Consider the following 22,083-nt stretch of genomic DNA (forward strand, 5'->3'; position numbering starts at 1 on the left):
AAGCAGGCCACAGCTAAAACACACTAATGTTAGGTCTCTCACAACCACACCTGTTGTAAAAAGCTCCAGAAATTACTACAAACACAGAAGAAGTTATTCAGATAACTGTTTGTCAGCACTGACACCACAGAGGTTGCTGGTGAAGTTACATTCAAGCTAGCAAAGTTGCAGACAATGTGGTGTACTTGTAAGTTATTCTGTAAACAAGCCAATATTCTCACAGAAATGTTTGACATATGGTTTGACAAGCATAACACCTGCAAATGCCAGACGTTTGCCACTAAGACAAACTTATTTAGCATTTTCAGCAGAGCTTATTATCGATCGACCCACCACGGAGACAGGATACAGCAGACTGACAATGTAATGTGGGGCGCACGCTGCAAGTCTGCAGGGAAATTACTAATGCATTGTAAATAAGACAAATAATTTAATGCAATGACAAGTGATGGCAAGTGGAATCATGAACTCTGCTACACTAAGTTAACCAGCTACTGGTAGCTTCATATTTACTGTACAAACATATGTGAAGTATCGGTCTTTTCATGTTGCCCTCAGCAAGAATGCAAATAATATTTCTTTAAAGCAACCCGCTGTACATGCCTACATGAATAAATTCCACATGTAAGCCTTTGAGTCTGGCCTAATTACGGCCAGAACGGAGAGGGCTGGCGAGTTGGACGGAGTAACTGGAAGGGCCTTATGATTCACAACAAGAGTGACATGCCTTTGAATTTTTTATGTGCGTGTGTGTGTGTGTGTGTGTGTGTGTGTGTGTGTGTGTGTGTGTGTGTGTGTGTGTGTGTGTGTGTGTGTGCGTGTGTGCGTGTGTGCGTGCCCCCCCTCAGGTGTTTGATGGTGCTGTCATTGTGCTGTCCCTGGCCCCCATGGTGGCCTCCACGGTGGCCAATGGGCCCAGCAGCCCCTGGGATGCCATAAGCCTCATCATCACCCTACGAATCTGGAGGGTCAAGAGGATCATTGATGGTGAGGCAGAGAAAGAAAACAAAACAACCTTTTGTTCGTCACAATCAACAAGTTCATACGTGAGACTGATTCATTTTGTGAAGCCAGCTGAGGAAACACTCAGTCATTCTCAACACTGAGGGCCGCACGGATGCATGAAAATCAGCAGGCCTTGAAACAGCCAAATAACCCCATTCTTTCCATGATTATACAAATTATTTGCTATTCAGAGCAATATGGCTATTGATCATCCCTCAGAGTAAATTGCTGCCACTCTGCTACTCTAACTTGTATTGATTGTAAGCGTCTGGTTAAGTAGATTCAGAGAAGCCATAATGAATATAGTGGTTGTTCTCCGCTATGCTAATGCAGACTGGTTCGATATCTGTTCAGAGGTCACCCTCACGACGGCTCTCTGACTGCATACAGGATCAGATCACACAAAACACACAGCAACTCAGGCTACAGTTTGTTCATGTCCAGAGAGAATCTGGACAAGTTAAACGTGTATTTCTTGTCTCAAATCTTTTCATAATTATTATCCTGTAATGAAAGCTTCTTTTTTGATTTTGAATATAAATGTCCCTCTTATTGTTGATGGTTTTGACTCAGATTTTGTGCATTTAATTGGATCATTTACAACCAGTCAAACCTGAGCAATTTATTTGAATGCATCCTATAAGGGAAACATCATCAACGTGACAAATAAATGCAGGAATTAATACAATACAGCTTTCAACAACATTGATCTACTGTGGTGGAACACGCTCAACAGGAGTATCTTTCTTTGAAGAAGTGTGCCTCTCAACATGCAGCTGCAGTGTTGGTTTCCAGGGAATGAACTCTTGATTTTCCCGCTGCACACCTCGACCTGTTGGGTTTGATATTTGTGAGTGATTGAGTTTCCTTGTTAGGCAGTCAGCAACACACCTCAGAGGGGAAAAATTGCACTCAAACCAATAACTGTACAGCTGAGGGACTGGCTCAGTTATCGTAACAGAGCAATCGAGTCTCTCGTAGAATAAGCTTGATGTATAAAATGGCAATGTTTGTGTCGGTCCGATGGGAGTGGAAATACAGAGGACAGAAGTGCAGTGTCAGATGGGAAATATCAACCTCTTAAACCTGTAGAAAATAGGTGATGCACAAAAAAAACTGTTCTCAGTACGTTTGAAACCAATTTGCTGTACATCATTCCCTAATGTAATTATATGAATAATTTTTATCTCAATGTTAATTCCTAGTAATATGTTTTTCAATCCTTCTGTGTTGATGGCAGCATTCTACTGGATAAATAAGCATTAATACATTCAGAACAATAGATACAGTACTTTGTCCTGTAATGGGTCCAGTGCACACTGTGTGTATTACAAGTCAGCTATATTTACCATATAAATAAAAGTTTGTATGTGTGTGTCACAATGCAGGGAAGCAGGGTTTTGTGGGTTAAGTACACGTGTCACAGGCTTGTTGTGTGAGCATTGAAACACTTGACAAGGTGAGGGGGACAGAGTGGAGCAGGGCATTGTGCTGGCCTCTTAGAAGTTGTGGGATCAGTTGTGGTGTGAATTACACTGTTAGGCACGCACTGCCAGAAGCTGTCAGCAGTGCTGTGAGACCCACACACACACACACAGACACACACAGACAGACAGTACAATCACGTAATTGACTCTGCACGCTTGCGTACACATTCAGCCACACAAATGTACTGCAGTGTGTGGCTAAATAATGAACTTCTGATTGAGCTTTTCATGCTTGTGTGAGTTCTGACTGGGCTGACCTCATCTGATGTCTTCTCCTATTGTGATGTCTGTGTGCGCCAACATGACTATAAATAGGTACAAGGAGCATGTGGCAGTCGCTGTGTGCTTTGCTCTTCTCCTCTCTGTAACAAGAAAGCTTTATTTTATTCTCATCTCAGTGTGTTTGCAAAGCCAGCAATGGAATCTTCTTATAGTTGAGGAGACTTTATGAACAGGGCCAGAGTAATTAGCGAGGATTTTCGTGTTGCAACACTCCCGGTCAGGATACACAGCTTTACCACGTGTGGTATCATGTGGCTGATTTACAAATGTGATGACAGAGAGGTGTGAAAGACTGATTGTCTGCCAACAGTGATGACAACAGGTATCCAAATTTATTCTCACTCTTCTTTTTTAGGTACACCTTCCCATCCTGCTTCAGAAACTGTGTCATTTATAAATAAAATGTGGTGCCAGATTGTAGCAGGTGCAGCTACTGATTGGCCAAGGCAGGATTTGAACTGTTTGACGCTTCAGTTCCAGCATGGCTGGTCTTCTGATAGTTTTGCACATTACATTCAATTTTTCAGAGACGATTTAATTAATAAATCAATAAAAAGAGGACAAGCAAACAAAGCAATCAATCAGCTGCATGGTGATAAGAACTGATTAAATCAATGAGACAGATACCAGGCACAAAGTAAGAGTGATTCAGGCTGTTCAGAGTATGCTGGCAGCACTTCAGTACAGCACTGTAAGTATGGAAAAAGATGAAGTTCTAGTGAGGGTGTCATCAAGTCTAGACATTTAGAAAATTATCCAAAAATTCAACCGAATGTTAACCCAGTAAATATCATATTAGTGTCTATGAGCTTGTGTAGGTTTAAAATGCGCTCCAAGTTAATGAAGTCGCACTTGAGCATCAACTGAATGCAGCATGTCATACCTAAACATTTCATTTTTTTTTTTTTGTTTTCTCCATAGAATTTCTTCCTGAGAAGCAAATCAGAACCACAGTTGACAATAGACAGATAAATCCAACTTAAAATTTTGAGAATCATCTACCAGGTATCACAGTGGCGGCATCATTGCGCGTTACTCTACAGCAGCATCCAGGCTCATGCCAGGACTGTCATTTCAGTTAATCCAGATGTCGCACTCAAGCCCCAGATGTTACCTCAGTAGAGATGTTTAGGATGGGATGAAACAGGATGTTCACATTATAAATCTCGGCTAAAAATGTATTTAAATTTTGTGACACCTTCGAGTCATCGTGAACCTGTGGAATCTTTTTAGCACCTTGTTTAACAGCTTCAGTGCAGGTTTAGTGTTACTAGTTACCAGTAATTAATGAGGTTGGCGTATGTGATGACAGACATCTCTGGAGTATCGGACTAATGGTCAACCAACATGGACCTTTGACCACGACGTGTTGGATATGTGTTACAGAATGTGCTTTTCCTTCTATGTCTTGATGCCTCTTAACATTGTGCTTCTTTTCGCACATCTTTTCACACAATGTAATTATGCAGTTTGGTATCATTATTCAAATTCTGTTTCCTCTCCCTTGTTTTCCATTTTAGCTTATGTGCTCCAAGTCAAGGTTGAGATGGAATTAGAGATCCAACAGTGTGAGAAGACGAAGGCTGTGAGAGAGGAGCAGCTGGAGCGCCTCACTCAGATCTGTCAGGAGCAGGCCGTGAGTACAAAAACACCTCAAATTGAACATTACAGTTAGGCTGAATTTCCCTGTACATGCCCACAAAATTAACTTGAAAGGTGAAGGGGAGACTAAAAATATGTAAAGATTATTAGAAAACTATCCAGACAACCAGACAGAACACATTTTTATACTATTACAAAAAGAAACTGGGTCCCATGAAGATTGATCTGATTCACAGCTGGAACTCAGAGTAGATGGCCCTCACATACCATTTACTACATGGCACACCATAAGCATTTCCTAAAAGTAACTGAAACCCAAATTTTACCCTAAACCTAACTTAACCTAACTTTACAAACATGTGTTTGCCTTTAAATGGAATGATTTACACAAACCATGCATGTTATGTAGTAGTGTTTGTCCACAGATAGACCTACTTGCCCTAACTGACCCTTTCCAATGTGGTGCAGGATTGAGCTGAGTTATACTGGCTTTGCAAAAGTTCTGTTACACTTGGTTGATTTTTTCACTCCGACATGTAAATGTCTATAGACATCATGAAACCAAGTGTAACAGAACTTTTGCAAAGCCCTGTAGTTTTGCTAAAACTTCATACAACATCATTGGCAAGCGTGCAAAGACTGCAACAACAATAGAACTGAGATAATTGTTGAGTTGCTGTTTGCTGTGTAAGCCTGTATGGTAAAACTTTAATTGTGTTTGTGATGATGTTTGAATGGAGTGGACTGCTCCTTGAAGATGACATCCGGAGGACAGAGACAAAAAAGTTCTTTGTTGTTGCCGTCACTGAGTTCTATTAGTCAGCGTTGCGCCCCACCCAGCAGTTTTCAGGGATTTTTCATTCGGTATTTTTCTCTCCCCTGAAAATGTCCCTGAAAAAAATTCTAACAGAGGTGGTTTATGTGGTCAAAACATTCGGAAAAAAGTGCAGCCCACAAGTTTCTACAGTGTAAAACAAGCACCTGCCAGCAATCATGATTTGGTTTGATATTGGATGGATGAAAATACTATGAAAACTTTCACAGCCATATTTGCTATAATAGTGGTTGTGTAGTACTCAAAAGACATAAATGGAGTGAGGTACAGCTTTAATGACACCTTGGAAATAGTCACACATAAATAATGTAGGCTTATACTGTATGTGGATAGTAAAAATATACTATTTAGCTGTAGATGTTTCTTGCTCACCGCTTTATCTCTTGTAATTTACAGTCATGTAACCATCAACTTTGTTAGGAGTAATAGTGTGATTAAGGCCGTATAGGTCCTTAGTGAACTTGGCAACATAACAAAGTGTCAGTTTATCTGCCACCAGAGGAGGGCAGCAATACCTCACAAACAGGTCGACTCTTTCAGGAGGTTTCGTCATTATTCCTGAGAAAACACACACTGGCAGTCTCACAGTGGAAAATGCAGACTATAATAAATATTGATAAAGATTTACTTACTGAAGACTGACTTCATTGACCGAAGTTTAGGTCTGAGATCAGACTTCCATGATAAATCAAATAGTTATAATAAAGTAGATAAAATGATCAAACTTTCCAAAAATTCTTCTTAATTAAATTGTCCTTTAATATAATTTCCAATTATTATTATTACACTGTACCCTTTAGATCACACCTGTCCCACTGGTTTAAAAATGACCTAAGGTGTTAAATGTTTTGAACTTTTTTTTATTATTATTACCGTCTCTGTAAATGATGGTCATCTTGAAATTTATGCCAGCCACTTTCTCTCTCTCCCTGCATCCTCACTCTTTTCTTCATCCTTTCACCTCATCTTGTTTCTCTGTTACCTCAACCTTTCTTGCCTTCTCTCCTCCCTGCCTGTTTTGTTTTTCTTCTCTTGCTTATCTTTTCTTTCCTGTCTTCCCCATTTTTTCCATCTATTTTTAAACTACTTACTCACCTTTTTAAAAACCAACCAAACCATTTTTTATGAATGCACGCGCATCAACCATCTTCAGTTTGAGATCAGGCAGCTGAGGGCACATCTGGCCCAGCAGGACCTGGACCTCGCAGCAGAGCGGGAAGCGGCCATGCAGATCCATCATGTATGGGGCAAACAGGGCAGGAGCTTTCAGGTGGTAGAAGGTTTGACTCCTGGGGAGTCTGACGATGAGGGCGGTCAGAGAAACCCCCGGGAGCCACATGCTACTGCAGGTATAGTATTGTGTCTAAAGCTGTGCTTGTATGGGCTGGGTTGAAGGGCACTGGAATTAAACGTGTTAGTTAAACTGTTAGATCACATGATTTGTTTATGAAAGATAAATTCTGAAAATGACTGCACCTAAGACAAAGCTCAAAACAGCCCATTTGAATACATACCACACCAGGGGCACTTTTGCCTGAGAAAGCAGCATGACAAACCAGGAGAGAGGTGCAACATAAAGTATGTACATAATTATGTGGAACAAAAAGTCTGTAATGTGGTAACATCAGGTGAACTGGATGCCAGAGCAGTGTACAGTTAATCTGGAGCAGGAGCCCTGGAGCATCTTTGAGGCCAAGCTCTTAGCCCTCCATGCTCACACACAACACCCATCTGACTGCAGGCGCCCTGGGATCAATGCGAGGGCAAAAAAGCTTTTAGGATCCGCTGAATCCTGGAGAAAACAAGCATGTTCTCTGACACTATACGTCAGGTTGCATGGGCTTCTGTCATGCCCCAAATACCTCTCTTAGTGCCCCCCTTCGTGGTGAGGCCGGCCGAGCTAACCCAGACTGCTCGAGCTATTTCAGGTACAGAGTGCTCTGTGCATTGGGCCTTGTTAGGAGAGAGTGGGCTCCTGTCAACATCTGTTCCCCTTCACCTGCAAACCACAATAGGGCACCAGGAGGCTCCACAGTGGCCACAGTATTACCCCAAGGGCATAGTGGGAAATCTGGCTCACAGAAACAAGTGGGGCCTTTTACAGAAACATGGTCACTGGGATGAGCACTTAGGCCACAGGGCTCAAGTCAAGTCAGGTGAAGTCAAATCAAGTTGGGTTTATTTGCATTGGCCAATATTGCACACAGTTGGCTTCTCTGTGTCTCTTTCACTTCCAGGGTGCCATTAAGCCACCAAGAATTCCTATGAGGGCAGCAGCCTTTTGTAAGAATGAATGTCTCAGGAGATTGATAGTTTTGATGCCTCAAAGTTTTTCATCAGAGGCTGTGAGAGTATATTGGTATGATAATATGCTCACAGTCATAACATTAACAAACTGACTTCAGGCTTGAATCATGCTCATCATTTACCGTCTTAGTTTGACATTTTTACATGCCAAATTTAGCTAATTAGTACTAAAAATAAAATATAGTTTTGGACAGAATTTTCATCACCAGACCTAATATAATCCAGTGTATAGCTACTGCCAATCCTTCGAGTAGACACTGAGATTAGTCTGGAAAAGTGACAGAATGACAGACTGCCACAGCATGCTAACATGGTGTTTATGGATATTTACGTCTTTAAACCCAAGAAGTTAGCGTGGTATAAAATCAAAACCTATTTGTTCTTAATCTAAAACTGTAATTAATTGTTTATTTTGTTTATTTAGTGCAGCATTAATTGCAGTAGTTGCTAATCTTCCCGGCATCGGCCCCCACCGCTTTCGTTGCGGTGTAGAAATAATGCTTCACCCGTTTAAGTGGACCGCAGCATGTCACCTCTCCTTTTCCACAGATGCATGACAGCCGGGTAACTTGACTGTCACAGAAAGAAGAGGAGAGCCTTTTATGTATGCTGGACAGCCCATTCTTTTTTTCTTGAGACTCATGTGTTATTAATTGTGGAGTGATTGTCTCAGTCTTGTTTTAGTGAGTGCAATGCTTCCTCTCCAGGGGTGGCTCAGGGATTAATATTTTAGACTGAAAAATAAATGAAATTACCCATCAGAGTCTGCAGCATGTCCCGCGGGACAGGGGCTAGCACTCAGGGTACTCTGGGTTCGCACTCAGCCAGCGGACAGTGAGCTCAAGACCAATGAAGCGAGCAGAAGAGCACAGCAGATCGCAGCCATTGACCGTGCACACTGAGGCCCGCTAGGCTGGAGGGATCAGAGCCTGAACAAAGAGCTCCTAGTTGCTCTCATTCTCCCCCATTTCTCTCATCCCTGAAACCAACCCCACCCTGTCCCTGTCCCTGTCCCAGTTTATTCCTAGTGCACTAAGGTGCAGCTAATGCACAGTGTGCATGATCCAGACCACTTGCCTATAAAGCACCTGTGGCCTGGGGCAGAAGTCATCTCTGTCAATATTATGTTGTAAACATAAGAGATATCTTCTGTTTGGGCTAGTTTGTAGTGTGAGCGCTGAAATGGACCGAAGTATAAACAAAAAGGTGTGAAATCCAATTACAGTCCCTGCCACACAGAGTATTAGTTGTACAGACAGATGACAAATTAAAGGAAAAACCTGAACCCTTGACCCCCACAGTGAGGGGATCCGGTGGCGGTTATGCTGTGGGGGGCATTTTGCTGCCATGGTTTACGTCCACTTGTCCCCTTAGAGGGAAAGCTCACGGCAAATCTGTTCAAAGTTGAAATGACCACCTTCATCCTGTGAAACAATTCTGGTCTGATAGTAGTTTTCGCTTCCAGGATATACAATGTCTCCATCCACAGGGCATGAGGGGTCACTAAATGCTTTGATGATGTGAATCATATGCTGTGGCCTTCACAGCCACCCAGTCTCAACACAATTGAACACCTCTGAGAGATTTAGACATTGCTCTACACTACTATCATCAAAACACCCAATGAGGAAATTGGGTTCATAACATCAAAAACAAAGTGCACTGAAAGTGTTCTTTCAGTACATGGCAGCATAACACCTTGCTCAGACACTTTACCGATTTTCCCTTTAATTTAGCAGCCATCTATGTGTCTGTTACACTTTATGTATTCCTAATCAGGTCCAGGTTTGACTGCTAATTACAATTTGTGGTCCATTTTGTATTCACTATAGTACAAACAGTATTCAGAACTGTACAGTAATTATAAGACAGACAGCATGCATATATATAGTATGACATGGTCTGATCATTGGTCTCATGAGTTGAATAGGAGAGCATGCAAAGCATGGCAGGACAAGTTTTGCACTATACAGTGTGATATCTTCACTAAAATTACAATATTTATTGTGTGAATTGTATATTCTCTTATTGTCGGGAATAGCAATGCTTTTAAATTCAGTAATGATGTTTTCTGGCAACACTGTGATTTAGCATCAGATGGTTATATGGTATATAACGGCATGTTAATAGTAAGGTCATCTTTAGACTGCAAAAGCAGGAGACGAGTGGTGGGTTTGAAAGTAAAACAGCCAAAAATATGAAGATCTAGTGTTAAATTGGGAACTTAAAAGAAGTAATGACGAAACTATTTTGTTTATGTTTCTGTATTTTTTTTAACAAAGATCCAGTAGTACGTGATGACATGAACAACTACATCAGTCAGTATTACAGTGAAGCGAGCAGTGGTAAGTGACTACTACAGAGACATTATTGTACACCACTTTATATACAGTTAATGCAAACAAGCAAACAAACAAGAATGCAAAACACCTCTTCAGGGTCTTTTTTTGTGTGGTTTAGAGGCTGCTAAGTCATAGAGCATTCAACAAAACCTCAAAGATTTCCTCATAAATCACTCACAATATGTGTAATTTTGTTGTACCGGCTTTTCAGAAGATTTAATTACGTCTTGATAAATATATAAATGGTAAACTAAGCTTAATTCAGCTTATTGTTGCCAGTCAAAAATCTTATTGGCTGTTTTATAATCATTAGAAAAAGATTTGCTGTTACTTTTTGCCCAACACCTTTAAAGTCCGTTGTCTGACTTTTCTAAATGTATGTCTGTCAAGATGCTGGAGCTTCAGGCTTGGGAGCGCGGGTCATCACCATGGCAGCCATTGATGTTCACCTTCCCACCAGTACGAACCCCATCCAGTCAAATCCGATGCTTGCCATGGAGCGGGTGGGCAGCGCTGTAAGTGATGCCTCCACCAGCATATCACGGTCCAGCGGCAGCCTGACAGCCCGCCCCCACAGCCTGAGTAGCCACACGCCCGGCTCCTCTATGACAGACTGCAGCAGCAGCACAGCTCAGGACCTCAGTCTGAGCTACAGCTCCCATCGCTGCTGCCCTCCTTCCTTCTCAGGCCAGGACCCCTGCAGGGATCCCAGCATGGTGGTGCAGGAGCTGCTCTCCTCCCTCTCTGAGGACTCCTGCTTGGCTCAAAAGGGCCTGGCGGTAGACCCTGTCAACCTTAAGCTTCCCAGTCCAACGGGTTCAGAAAATGCAAGCCCTGAGCTGGACAACAGAATAAACATCTTCAATCGCAGGAACCAGGAGGAGAGGCGAGGCCGGGGACGAGGCTGTGTGCTGTTGCAGACCAAGCCGCTGATCCACCTGCAGGGCAGCAGCACCGAACCCTCTCTGGAGGAGAAGTACCGGCTGCTAGGACCAGCCGACTCGCCTCTGGGCCATATGCCTGATACATAAGCTACATTTACACAGAAACAGAAGCTTTTGCTGTCTTTTTACTGCCATCTTGTTTGGCATATATCTGTACTCGTGTGACAGGTCCAACCTCCTGAGAGGGACCACATGAGATTTAAAAACTGATTTTTCTGTTGCTGTGTAAATCCGATCTTAGCCAATTCAGAGCAAGCTTGAGCCTTAGCTTCCAGTTAAAACTAATGCTCCTTCACTTGACGTGTTCAGAAGTCAGTAGTAGAAGTGACAATAAGAATTCTTAGGCCCTTTGCCATACTGTCCAACCTCCCGTGTTCCCCCTTAATGGATTTTTGAAATCAGAAATGCCCGGATATAGCACAACAAAGACAATAACATCCCAGTAAAGGGGCATCTAATGTGTTCTTGGACACATTCTTCATCAGGAATTCTCACTTTGAATAGGTCCTAAAAGCACTGAACTGTACATGAATTAAAACCAGCAAAGGGCCATTCAAGCCTATACTGAACAAAAACAGAAATGCTGAACAGTGTTGCAATCCTAGACACTGTTCTGTGGAATTTTGAGCAGTTAAAGGAGTGTTTTCTATTGCATTTTGTTGTTATTTTGTTTCTTTTCATTTGTATTCTAACTTAAACATGAATCTGTTCTTTGTTCAAACAGCCACAGGGTACATAAGACTGGCTTAACGATTCAAATGGCCAATTTTCTACCTTTGCCTTTCTGTCACCTATTAGTTTGATTTGAAACCTGACTGTCATCAAAATTTATCGGATAGCATTTTTGTTTTTGGAAAATATTAGTAGGGTATATTTGTGTGGTTGAATTGAAAAAGAAACTGTCTGGACTCTTCACATGAAACTAGACTGGAGTGCTTGTAGCATGAACCTTTAAAAGATATGTGCCATATTTGGCGAGCAAATTCTTTGCACTTTAATGTTTACAGACACTTTTGTAAACTTGATATGGAGGAAGTTATTGCCAAATGCAGGTGTTGTCATTTGAATGAAAATAGCAAAAATAAAAGTTAGTATTTCCTTAACTGCTCTTAGAAGACTGACTCTTGTTAATATATCTGATTTAAACCAAAGATACCTGAATAGGATGAAAATACATGTGTGGATCATGCTCTTATCAAAAGGTTGCTCTGATAGCATAGGCGTTTCTAGCCCATTTTTGGGGGTGGTCAAGCACCCGTAAAATTTGAGATTTTTTTTATTTTTTTGTATTGCATGTCCTCTTTTTCACAGATCAGAAAAGTGTAAAAATCAGACAGTACTTGGTTGATACGTAATGTTTTAACAGCAAAAATACAGCACCCCCCCTATCTTGCCTCAAAAATGGTTTGATCCAGCCTACCTTTCCAACTCTGAGCTCTGAGCAGGCGTGAACTAACCATGACATCACCCGTTGGTTTCAACGCTGAGAAAATAAAGCCCTGATTTTGCTACTTCCTGGTCGCCATTTTGGATTTTTTGGAGCCAGTGACTTAAAAAGCATCATCAAACAGGCTGGACCCGAGAGCAACTAGAGGCAGGACCAGTCGATGGGCGGGCCAGACTGAAGCCAGACTGCTGAAAGCCTCGTCCTAAAGGATCTGTCAATCATTCCAGACAAGACTGTCTATTAAGTATAGCCACGCCCCCTGGCTCCGCCAACTTTAACAATTCATTTAAAATTCAGTATTGATTTATTTTAAGATCGGCCACCTGATCTCTCATTTTGACCATGAAAACTAACGGGAAAAAAATCCTGAGCTGTAGAAAATCAGTCTATCAAATTTTATTTTTTGATGAATTGGGGTCTATGGAGCAAAAGCTTTTTAGAGCCAACCCTAGCGGACGGCGTGATATTGCAAGTTTTTGACACTTCCGGGTGGACTTCATTTTTGGAGCCAGATGCTACGTCCATCTTTATATACAGTCTATGGCTCTGAGCCTTTACCTGCACAGAGCTAAGCGTTGCCTCCCACAGAAGATAATGTGAAGTAGTGGTGTAAGTACCTGGTTTGAACGAAGATATGTGGCACAATTCTTAAGTTCTACCACTCAATACCAACAAATTATCATTATCAAGTCCTTCTTTTTGCTGCATTTAATCACAGATTACCGTATTTTCACGACCAAAAGGCGCACTGTACCAAAAGGCGCAGTCTCAGTTATGTGTGCCATTACTGTATTTAACACACACATAAGGCGCACCTGATTATATGGCGAGGGTTTTATATACAATCCACGCCCACACTTCCCCCTTTAACGTTCTCATGGTGTCCTCTACTACATCGGCCTTACAACAACAACACACACACAAGCATACAAGTGTGCGTATTTAAAAATAGAGCGGGAGCAAAACTGAGTTTGGTTGTGCTTTATTTAAGTATTGATTACAAAGTACTAACATTTTTTAATCATCAATAGGCGTGGGCATGGTAAAACACACGGATTAAACAAGCACACAAGTGTGCGTATTTAAAAATAGAGCGGGAGCAAAACTGAGTTTGGTATTCACATTTTTTTGACCGGTAATCGTCATCAATCAAACCCATGGATGTCCTCATCCTCTGTTTCTGAATTGAACAGCTGCGCTAAACCTCCATCAAACATGCCAGGCTCACTTTCTTCACTGTCAGAGTCACTTTCCGTGCCGTGCGGCGCCTCGGAAATGATGCCGGCTTTTGCGAAAGCTCGAACAACAGTGCCAGCAGACACGTTAGCCCAAGCATCTACAATCCATTCGCAAATTGTGGCGTAACTCGCCCAGCGCTGCCTTCCACTCTTTGTGAAACTGTGGTCTCCATCGGTCATCCATCGCTCCCACGCCGCTCGCAGCCTTACTTTGAACGGCCGGTTCACACCGATGTCCAGCGGTTGGAGTTCCTTTGTCAGGCCTCCCGGAATGACAGCAAGCTCAGAGTTCATTTGCTTCACTTGTTTTTTCACATCGGCTGTGAGATGGGCACGCATAGAGTCACAGATCAACAGCGATGGTGATGCGTGGAAAAAACCACCTGGTCTACGTCCGCCTTACAACAACAACAACACACACAGGACGCACTGCACCATAGGGCGCGCCGCACAATTTGAAGAAAATCTAAGACTTTTATGTGCGCCTTATAGTCGTGAAAATACGGTACTGTTTATGTTGTTAGGTAGGAGTTAGCTGACGTTTTTTCTAGGTAGCAAGCGTTCCAGGTGGTCAGTGTCTGTGTGAACTGGACTGAGACAAGCTAGCTGTTGTGTCAAGTGCACGTGTTAATATTAAAGTCAAGGTGCTACTGACTAGCTGATTGACTGGATGCCCATTAACATTATAGCTCTTATTGTGTGTGTGTGTGTGTGTGTACAGACAGACAGACAGACAGCCTCATCATGGACATAAGATTGATTTTTCGAATAAAAGAGCCAGGTTCAGGTAAGAGTGTAAGATCAAATGGTTTACCAAGAGTAATGTTGTAAGTTGTATCAATGTATCAGTGTTTATATCTCTTATTAGACATAAAATGCATTGTTTGGTTATTTGGCTTTAGGTTGACAGTAAAGAGAGAGAGAGAGGACGTTATTTATTCGTATTCTTATTGGTATTTTTCATATTTATGTAATTTTTCATCTAGTTGAATGCAATCTATTTGTGTATAACTGTCAGTCCAAAGAGGGAGAGATGAAAAAGAGCAAGGAGAGGAGAGAGTGCAAGGTCAGGACGAACCAGGTAAGAAAACAAACAGAGAATAGTGGCACGCAAAACAGCACCTGTTAAGATGACAAAGAAAAACATTCCATTCACAATATGGTTTTACATGTATGTCATGGAGGTCATGTGTTCTCCTCACATTAAATGCTTTCCAGAATCACACTTAACAGATATCAGTGGACTTCATTCTAAACAGGACATCTTCATTACATTTTCTTAATTATCTATATGTTTTACTATGTGCTTAGTTTCACCGTACAAGGAGGAGAAGAACAGGGAGAAACTCTAGGAGATGAGAAAGAGCAGACCAGGGGAAGAGATGCTGTGCCTCTCATTTCAAATAAAAGTCAAAAAATAAGTTCAAGGTCCATTTTTGGTTTGTTTGGTACATAGTATAGGGGACTGCTTTATTCCAGAAACATACATGCTGTTATGTATTCCTCCTTTGCTGTGACTCAGCATTTAAATAACCTTTATCAGACTGGATGGTTTAGTCACAGACTTTTTCAAAAAGTGTTATGCTCTTCTTTCACAAACGTGGGAATGAAATTGCATTAAATGTACAAAACAGTGAAATTTATCTTGCTTGGCCGGGCACCTCTGCTCAGCACCCCTAAATCTCTGATCCTAGAATCGCCCCTGTCTGATAGGCTTCTTGCTGAACTCTCTGTCGTACACTGCACCACATTATTTCATCAGCATCATCTCCAAATTTGCATATGATTTTGAAAGTCTAAATTATTTAAACTTATTACCATTAGACCTGTCAAAACAACCACTAATTGGTGAAGTCGCTGTAAGTGTGTCATGAGAAGAATCAGCCCCCCTAATTACCCTCTCATATCATTAATTCACAAGATAAACTGCTGTACCATTTTGTTGCTTGTCAAATGTTTACAAGTATCGAGAGAATGTTTTAATTGTTAATAACTATTAGGGCTGCAATTAAGCTATCAACACAAGTTTGAAGAGTTTCATTTGCAAAAATGCCTTCGAGGCTGTTTTATAATAATCTTCTTAAATTCATTTGCTAATGTGGCACTACATAAGGGTGACTACGTATTATAAATACTGTTGTGGGATACATAAGACTGTTTTAAGTTAATATTTCATCATATGTAGCTCTCTCCGGAGTATCCTGTGTGGCTTTACTTCAGTCTTGAAATACACTTTTTAAAGCTAGTGCTGCAAAAAAACTGCATAGCAATCCCTCTTTGACACGGTGCAATCTGTCAGCATCCTTTCTACCAGTGTTCTTTGTTATTTCATTTTCTGGAGAGCATAGAATATGTATTTACACTTAGAAGGCAAAGGACAACCTCTTTTCTCACTTACTGATACAGGAGCCAGAAATGTGTCCATCTGAGACCAAATTAGTGTTGGCATATAGAAGGTATGTGAGAAACATGACTTTCAGAGGTTGATAAAAGAACATTTTTTCATTCTGATATGAAGCAAACAGCAGCTGGAGGCCCTGAGATATGTCACAAAAATGTTCCAGAATAGCACTGTTCACAAATTAGTATCATATTTTGTTAAAAACAAAAAAACATCACATCTGCCGTCATATTTGTATCTGTGGCTTGACTAAATGGCAGTAAAGTAAACTAATCCATTTAAACTTGATGTAGATTGTATTGTTTGAGAGGTTTGCTTTTCACTAATAACAAATTATTATTTAAAATTTTATGTTCAAGTAAGAATAAGAATTGCTTCAATTACCTTAGCCTGAAAACAGAATATCCTTAAAGAAAATAATACAAATCGACATGCTCTAGTGAAAAAGTACAATTTTTGTTTAGAAATACTATTTTTAAATGACAGCCATCATTGCAGCTTCAAACATTCCTGAGAAAGAAGTGCAGAATGGAAGAAGGAAAGGCAGAAAAGTTCCACAGCCATCCGCGGTGTTGGTTTTTTTTTTTAACACAGCAGCCACGTAAGCTGATAACCTGGATCTGCAACCTCATAGCTATTACCGTACTAGACCCAACACATCAATCTAGTTTACAAAAACAACAATGCCTATCGCGTGCCATGGAACAAGTAAATAAGTAATGATCTGCTTGGCTCTCAACACACACAAAGGAATCCTGTTGAATATGGGTGCCAAACCCTGGCTTGGCCTCTATCTGTCACAGCTGCCTTGGTATTAATGTTTCAAGTGGAGGTGCTGTGCCTCTAATCTGAACCCCTTCCAGCTCAACCAGCCATGTAAAAGAAGGAGATAACTCATACGGGTCGATTTCCAGCTCCACCCTGAGCAAAGTTGCTCAGTGAGGAGGCTGAATTAGTTGTAAAGGCATCTGTGTATATAATTTTGATAATAACTACAGATAAAAGATGGTACCCATTGTTTCAATCTTTTACAACTCAGGGGTAAATGAAAGGTTTGTCTAAATGATTCATATGAACCCAGTTTGTCAATATGTATCATGCCAGGTCAGTGTGAGCTAAGTGCTGATTTTGACGGGCAGGGACACTGAGCAGACCTGTAGGAGACATGCTAAGCAGTAAATTGCTTTTGGGACCTCTCCAACGAAACCAGAGGTACCGTCCCTGTCACACTCACAGGAAGTTAAGTGAACTAACAGTGACCATTAGACACTTAATAATTGAAATGTTTTAATAATGGCACAGAGGGAGTCACTTTAACTGCATTAACATTACATGACCATTGTTTTCATTCTCATTGACGGAGGGAAACCAATCGCCTCCAAGATAAGATTTACATCTACTGACGCTTTGGTGTAATAAGACTTGCACTGCAGGTATGGGAAACTAAACATACCAAAGTTCACAGTTTAAGCTTAATGTTTAAAAGTTGACTTTACTGTTTTATTTAACAAATTTCACAAAACATATCAGACAGGTGATACTACGTCCTATCCTTTCTGTCGGGATCCAGATCAAGGAGACATCAACACTGAAATTTTAAATCTTTTTATGAATTAAATTAGCTGGATATTTTCATTTATTTTTCAAGCTGCAAATTTTTGTGTTTTAATGAAATATAAGTAACTTAATATTCAGCAGGAGATATTAAATATGACCACACCTGAAAGAACGTTGCAGCAGAATCCATATGGAGCCGTGAAGCATATGTGATCATCTTTTTTCTTTCTTAAAACCTTAAAGCATATTATTTCTACAGTCTACGACTTCTCTTTCTATGATGTCTTAACTGTACAAGCTCTGTCAGCCTTACCCTAATGAGAGAGTGGAACGCATGGCTGGGGTACTAAGTTAAGTCATCTGGGTCAGTGTATTAAGTTTTAATTTCATCTTGATTTAGACCTCCATGAACTGCTTTTGAGAGTTGGCTTAGAACTGTTGTGAACCTGTTTTCACAAGAATATACATCTCCGTAATCTCTAAAGTGAATTTAAAGTGTCATTATTCTAATATGTAAAATGGATCTCTTCTAATGAACAAACTCACCAAAAACTTTCACCCGACTTTGTAGTTCATATTCCCACTGCAGACCGTTATGGGGTATTTCAGTTTATTGTGTTTGTTTTGTGCTTTACAATTAGATTCACTCTTGTTGCTCTCAGAAGTTAGTTAAAACTATTAACTGCACAAGTGAAATATTTAGCCACTAAAGATAAAGATAGATACATCATAAAAAAGAACGGAAATATTTTGTGCTTAAATTTACTTGACATTTTAGTTCTTTATGATGTGTAAAAAAAAGCCACTTTTTGCCATACCATCGACCATGATTGAACATCGAACAGACCATGATTCTCAGGCGTTTATCACTTGTTTCCACCTCAGAATATAGTCTATATAAATGGATGACCACTGGCTACATAAACGCTTCTTGACATTGCCCGCATCAGAAGAGCAGTTTTAAAGCTTTGCTTGCAGTCAAGTAGTCACATCCTATGTCAGTTCCGAAGCACTTTCCTTGACTTCAGTTGAAAATGTCATGAAATCATACAAAAGATGTGAAGGAAAATTTATGAGACCATAGGAAAAGACAGTCCAAGTTCTTACACCAGCCGACATAATCATGATATGACGGAAGATGTTGTTGCCCTGAATATGTCATAGATGGGTGCGACATTTGGGCCAGTGCTGTTTTCTTTCAGACCTGTGGATCCTATGCTTAAGGAGATAAAATAAGCAGGGAAGTACCGTTAAATATCATTTAGACAATTTAACCAGTTTTGGTCGGCTAACACATGGATACTTGTATTTCACTTCTCTTGATTAGGAACCTTCCCATGCAAATAAAGATTATCGAGCACAATATTAGTGTGGTGACTCTGGCTGTCACCATCTTGGCTGTGCTTTATTCCTACCAGCTATCCAAACAATAAGTCTGAGGTGGAGGATAGATGGAGCTGAAGGGGCCTTGCAGCATCCCTGAGCCATGGACTGACCTTTGACAATCTCTGTTAAACCAGTCAACTCCTGATGCAACTTCAAGCCTTAATAGAGCTAAACTGGGTGAGTAATATAGAATTCCGCCATCCATGCAGTTTTCATGAGCAATTATATAAACTGTAGAGACTGAAACCGGTTTTTTTTGTAACAGACTTTTAACATGTTTATTTCTGCTGTGAAGTTGTGCATTTAAACATGGAGACTGACTCACTTTTGGAGTCAGCCTCAAGTGGCCATTTGAGGAACTGCAGTTTTTGTCACTTCTACATTGTCTTTATTTATTAGCCCTGGAAGTTGCTGTTTGGGGACAATGCAACATTGTTTTTTTAAATAATAAATCAAAATCAAGCATCAGAATAACTGAACAATGTTAAACAATACTGAACAATGCAGAATTGTATTTTCGAAAAGTGAGATTTTTTAATTTTCAGTCATGTCTTGTCTGCTAACATGGAGGATGTGGAATTTAAAACTGAGGGCATCAAGATACTTGAGGGAAACTGTCATTTTAGCTATCTTAAATGCAGTCTATGGTTTTAACCCAAGTGGCTACAAATATTTACTGCCTCTTTATTGTTTTATTTGTGCAACTTTTCTGCAAGTATTTTTTGGTACATTTTTACCGGTTGTTGTTTGTTCGATGTACAACTGAACAGCACTAATCACTGCAGGGTCATACATCAGTCAGGGGAAGGCAACGAAACAAACAGAAAGCTGGAAATATTACTGCAAAGTTACCCATCAATTTATACATCTAAATTCTTTTAAACATACAAATGTATCACAACTCCTTAAAAGGCAAAACAGTTGATCATTTAGAGGATGGGTGCCTCAAAGTGTCTCTTAATTGTAAATATAGTTCCAAATATTATGAGTGACATTACAGGGGCTGCATTTTAATCTTCATTACAATAACAGCAAGCTTAAATAATTTAAAAAAGATAACAACCAGGCATTGGTATCTACTGCATAATAATTTTACCATTAAACTTAGCTGGAATACAGCATATGGTGTTTTTAGGAGGCATTTACTGATTCATGTGAACAACAGCGAAGCGGTTTTGTTTACAATGTAATTTCTTTTTAAGTGGTTGGAAGAGATTTTGAACACAGCCCTATGACACCGAACAGCTGGTTGTATATTAAAAGAGGCCAAATCTCATTGAGAAGAGACATAGATGTGGGGAATACGGCTGCATTACTGCTGCGGTCTGACAGATTCAGAACACGTCTCACACAGGACACACTTTCAAGAGGCTCCGAAGCAGGAGAAAAATGCAAATAAATTATACATCATTCTTTAAAAAGCTTCTCAGGTTCTCTTTTTGAAACATACTTCTTAAGTGCACAGGATCCAGAGGTTCACATGGTGGAAGAAATCCACTCAGGAGACTGTTGTCATGGCTACTACAGAAGATTCATATTTTTTTCCTCTGCATTTCCATAAAACAGTTTTCTTCTGGTACCCTCCCCTCAGATGCTTGTTATGCGTCTTTGGGTATAAAGTGGGTCAACACTAGAAAAAAAGAAGAGAGCTAGAAACATGACCCACTGAGTGACCAAGCTCAATCACTTCAATCCTCTTGAGGTGTATTTTTTAATTATTAAATCAGTTTGTAGTAAATTTCAAATGGAAATAAAGTCAGGAAACAAATTCCTCAACGAGATTTGCATTTGAAGTTCTTTTACTTTTTTATACTTTTTTTTTAACAACATTCTATGACTGACTTTTATTGCCTTTTCTAAAGCTAAAAAAGCTAATACTGAAAAAAAAACAGCAAAATTAAAAACATAACCAATTGCATTTCTCCTGCATATATAATAAGCAATCAGAAGAAGTTGTATCCTAGTTAGTCATGTGACAAACATGAGGACACCACTGACTCGGTCCTCTGGGACGTGGGACACATCGCTCCGTGCTCCAAAGAACTAAATAAAGTGATCCGCCTAACATCAAAATTAATTCAGCAAATCCAATATTTAAGTATGTAGCTATGCATGACTGACTACATAGAGGGTGAATTAGCAAACATTCTTGAATACAAAGCACAGTTCTTCAGGGAAATGGGTACCACACTTTAAGCATTTTTCTAAATCCTGTTAAAGTCATGCACATACTCATATTCAATGTGCTGCTGTTACAGCAAATCCACGACAATCAGACCAAACATTCAGATAGAGAGTTTTAGGATGTGTCACTGCATACTGTGCCACTGAGAAACGAGAGGTTTACTCACATACAAACAAATACTTAGTCCTGTTTTTCTTGGTCACTGACTGAGATGGGTTGCTTATTATGTCAAGCACAAAATCTGAGTTCATGCTATATTTATGGTGGACTACATATTATGATAGCTTACATGGAGGACTTAGAATGTACATTGTTGGTAGACTATTAAAATTAAATTTATTGTCAGTGCATTAAGAATAGAAAGTACAAATCCATCATGTATCAATCCAAAACTAATAAAAATGTAATCCTAGTTGGCTATAACATCCACTTTATGAAATGTTGCACAATGAAAGTAAAAGTTTCCACTGTTGATCAACTTATTTTACACATTGATGATTTTTCTACCGTTAAATCAGTTTTATGGACTGAAGTGCTCGGATAGTTAAATGCTCTTTCTCCAGATATCCTTTAAGTTGCCCAGTAGTTTGTGGCACCTCACACCACATATTTTCCTGCTCTCAGGCTACTCTGAATACAGTAGCCTTCAGCTTAGCCGGGCTTGGCAGCCTCGGCTAAATCACAATCACTGTCCTGGCCAGAGCTCAGGGTGTCTGCCGGCGTGTGCTGGGGCCCTGCAACATTTCCATCGGGCCTCTGGGGAGTCGCACATCAATTGCTCTCAGCTAAATGCACTCACATATGAATATTTCAGTACAATTTAATGTTTCAGCTACAGCCCCAGAGGAGCAGAGCATCAATTTGTGAACACAGTTCTCCTGGAGTTAAAAGCCAGGCCGGATAATACAGTATGAAAGGCGCTGTCAATCTAGAGGGCCTTTTTTCACATGAGAGAGGGGGAAAAAAACAGAGGAACACGCCCCCCTGCCTTCAGCATCCAGCTGCATACGAGCAGCTTTTCAAAGTTTTTTTCTGGAAAGAAGCCGACTGAGGCAGCAGGAGGCA

The 22,083-nt window shown here is 40.4% G+C and overlaps 1 protein-coding gene across 2 annotated transcripts in view; it reads left to right on the forward strand.

Moving 5' to 3' along the window:
• LOC110961299 (transmembrane protein 266-like) overlaps positions 1-11,907 on the forward strand; it is a 47,355-nt gene extending 35,448 nt beyond the window's left edge. For both annotated transcript variants that reach the window (XM_022208866.2, XM_022208859.2), the window contains 5 exons: positions 849-987; positions 4,295-4,410; positions 6,365-6,560; positions 9,801-9,863; positions 10,251-11,907. In XM_022208866.2, coding sequence (XP_022064558.1) covers positions 849-987; positions 4,295-4,410; positions 6,365-6,560; positions 9,801-9,863; positions 10,251-10,891 — 1,155 coding nt within the window. In that variant the 3' untranslated portion in view covers positions 10,892-11,907. The remainder of the gene's footprint in view (positions 1-848; positions 988-4,294; positions 4,411-6,364; positions 6,561-9,800; positions 9,864-10,250) is intronic.
• The last annotated feature ends 10,176 nt before the right edge of the window (positions 11,908-22,083 follow it).

This window comes from Acanthochromis polyacanthus, chromosome 2 (genome assembly GCF_021347895.1).
Source record: "Acanthochromis polyacanthus isolate Apoly-LR-REF ecotype Palm Island chromosome 2, KAUST_Apoly_ChrSc, whole genome shotgun sequence".
In the NCBI taxonomy this organism is placed as follows: domain Eukaryota; kingdom Metazoa; phylum Chordata; class Actinopteri; family Pomacentridae; genus Acanthochromis; species Acanthochromis polyacanthus.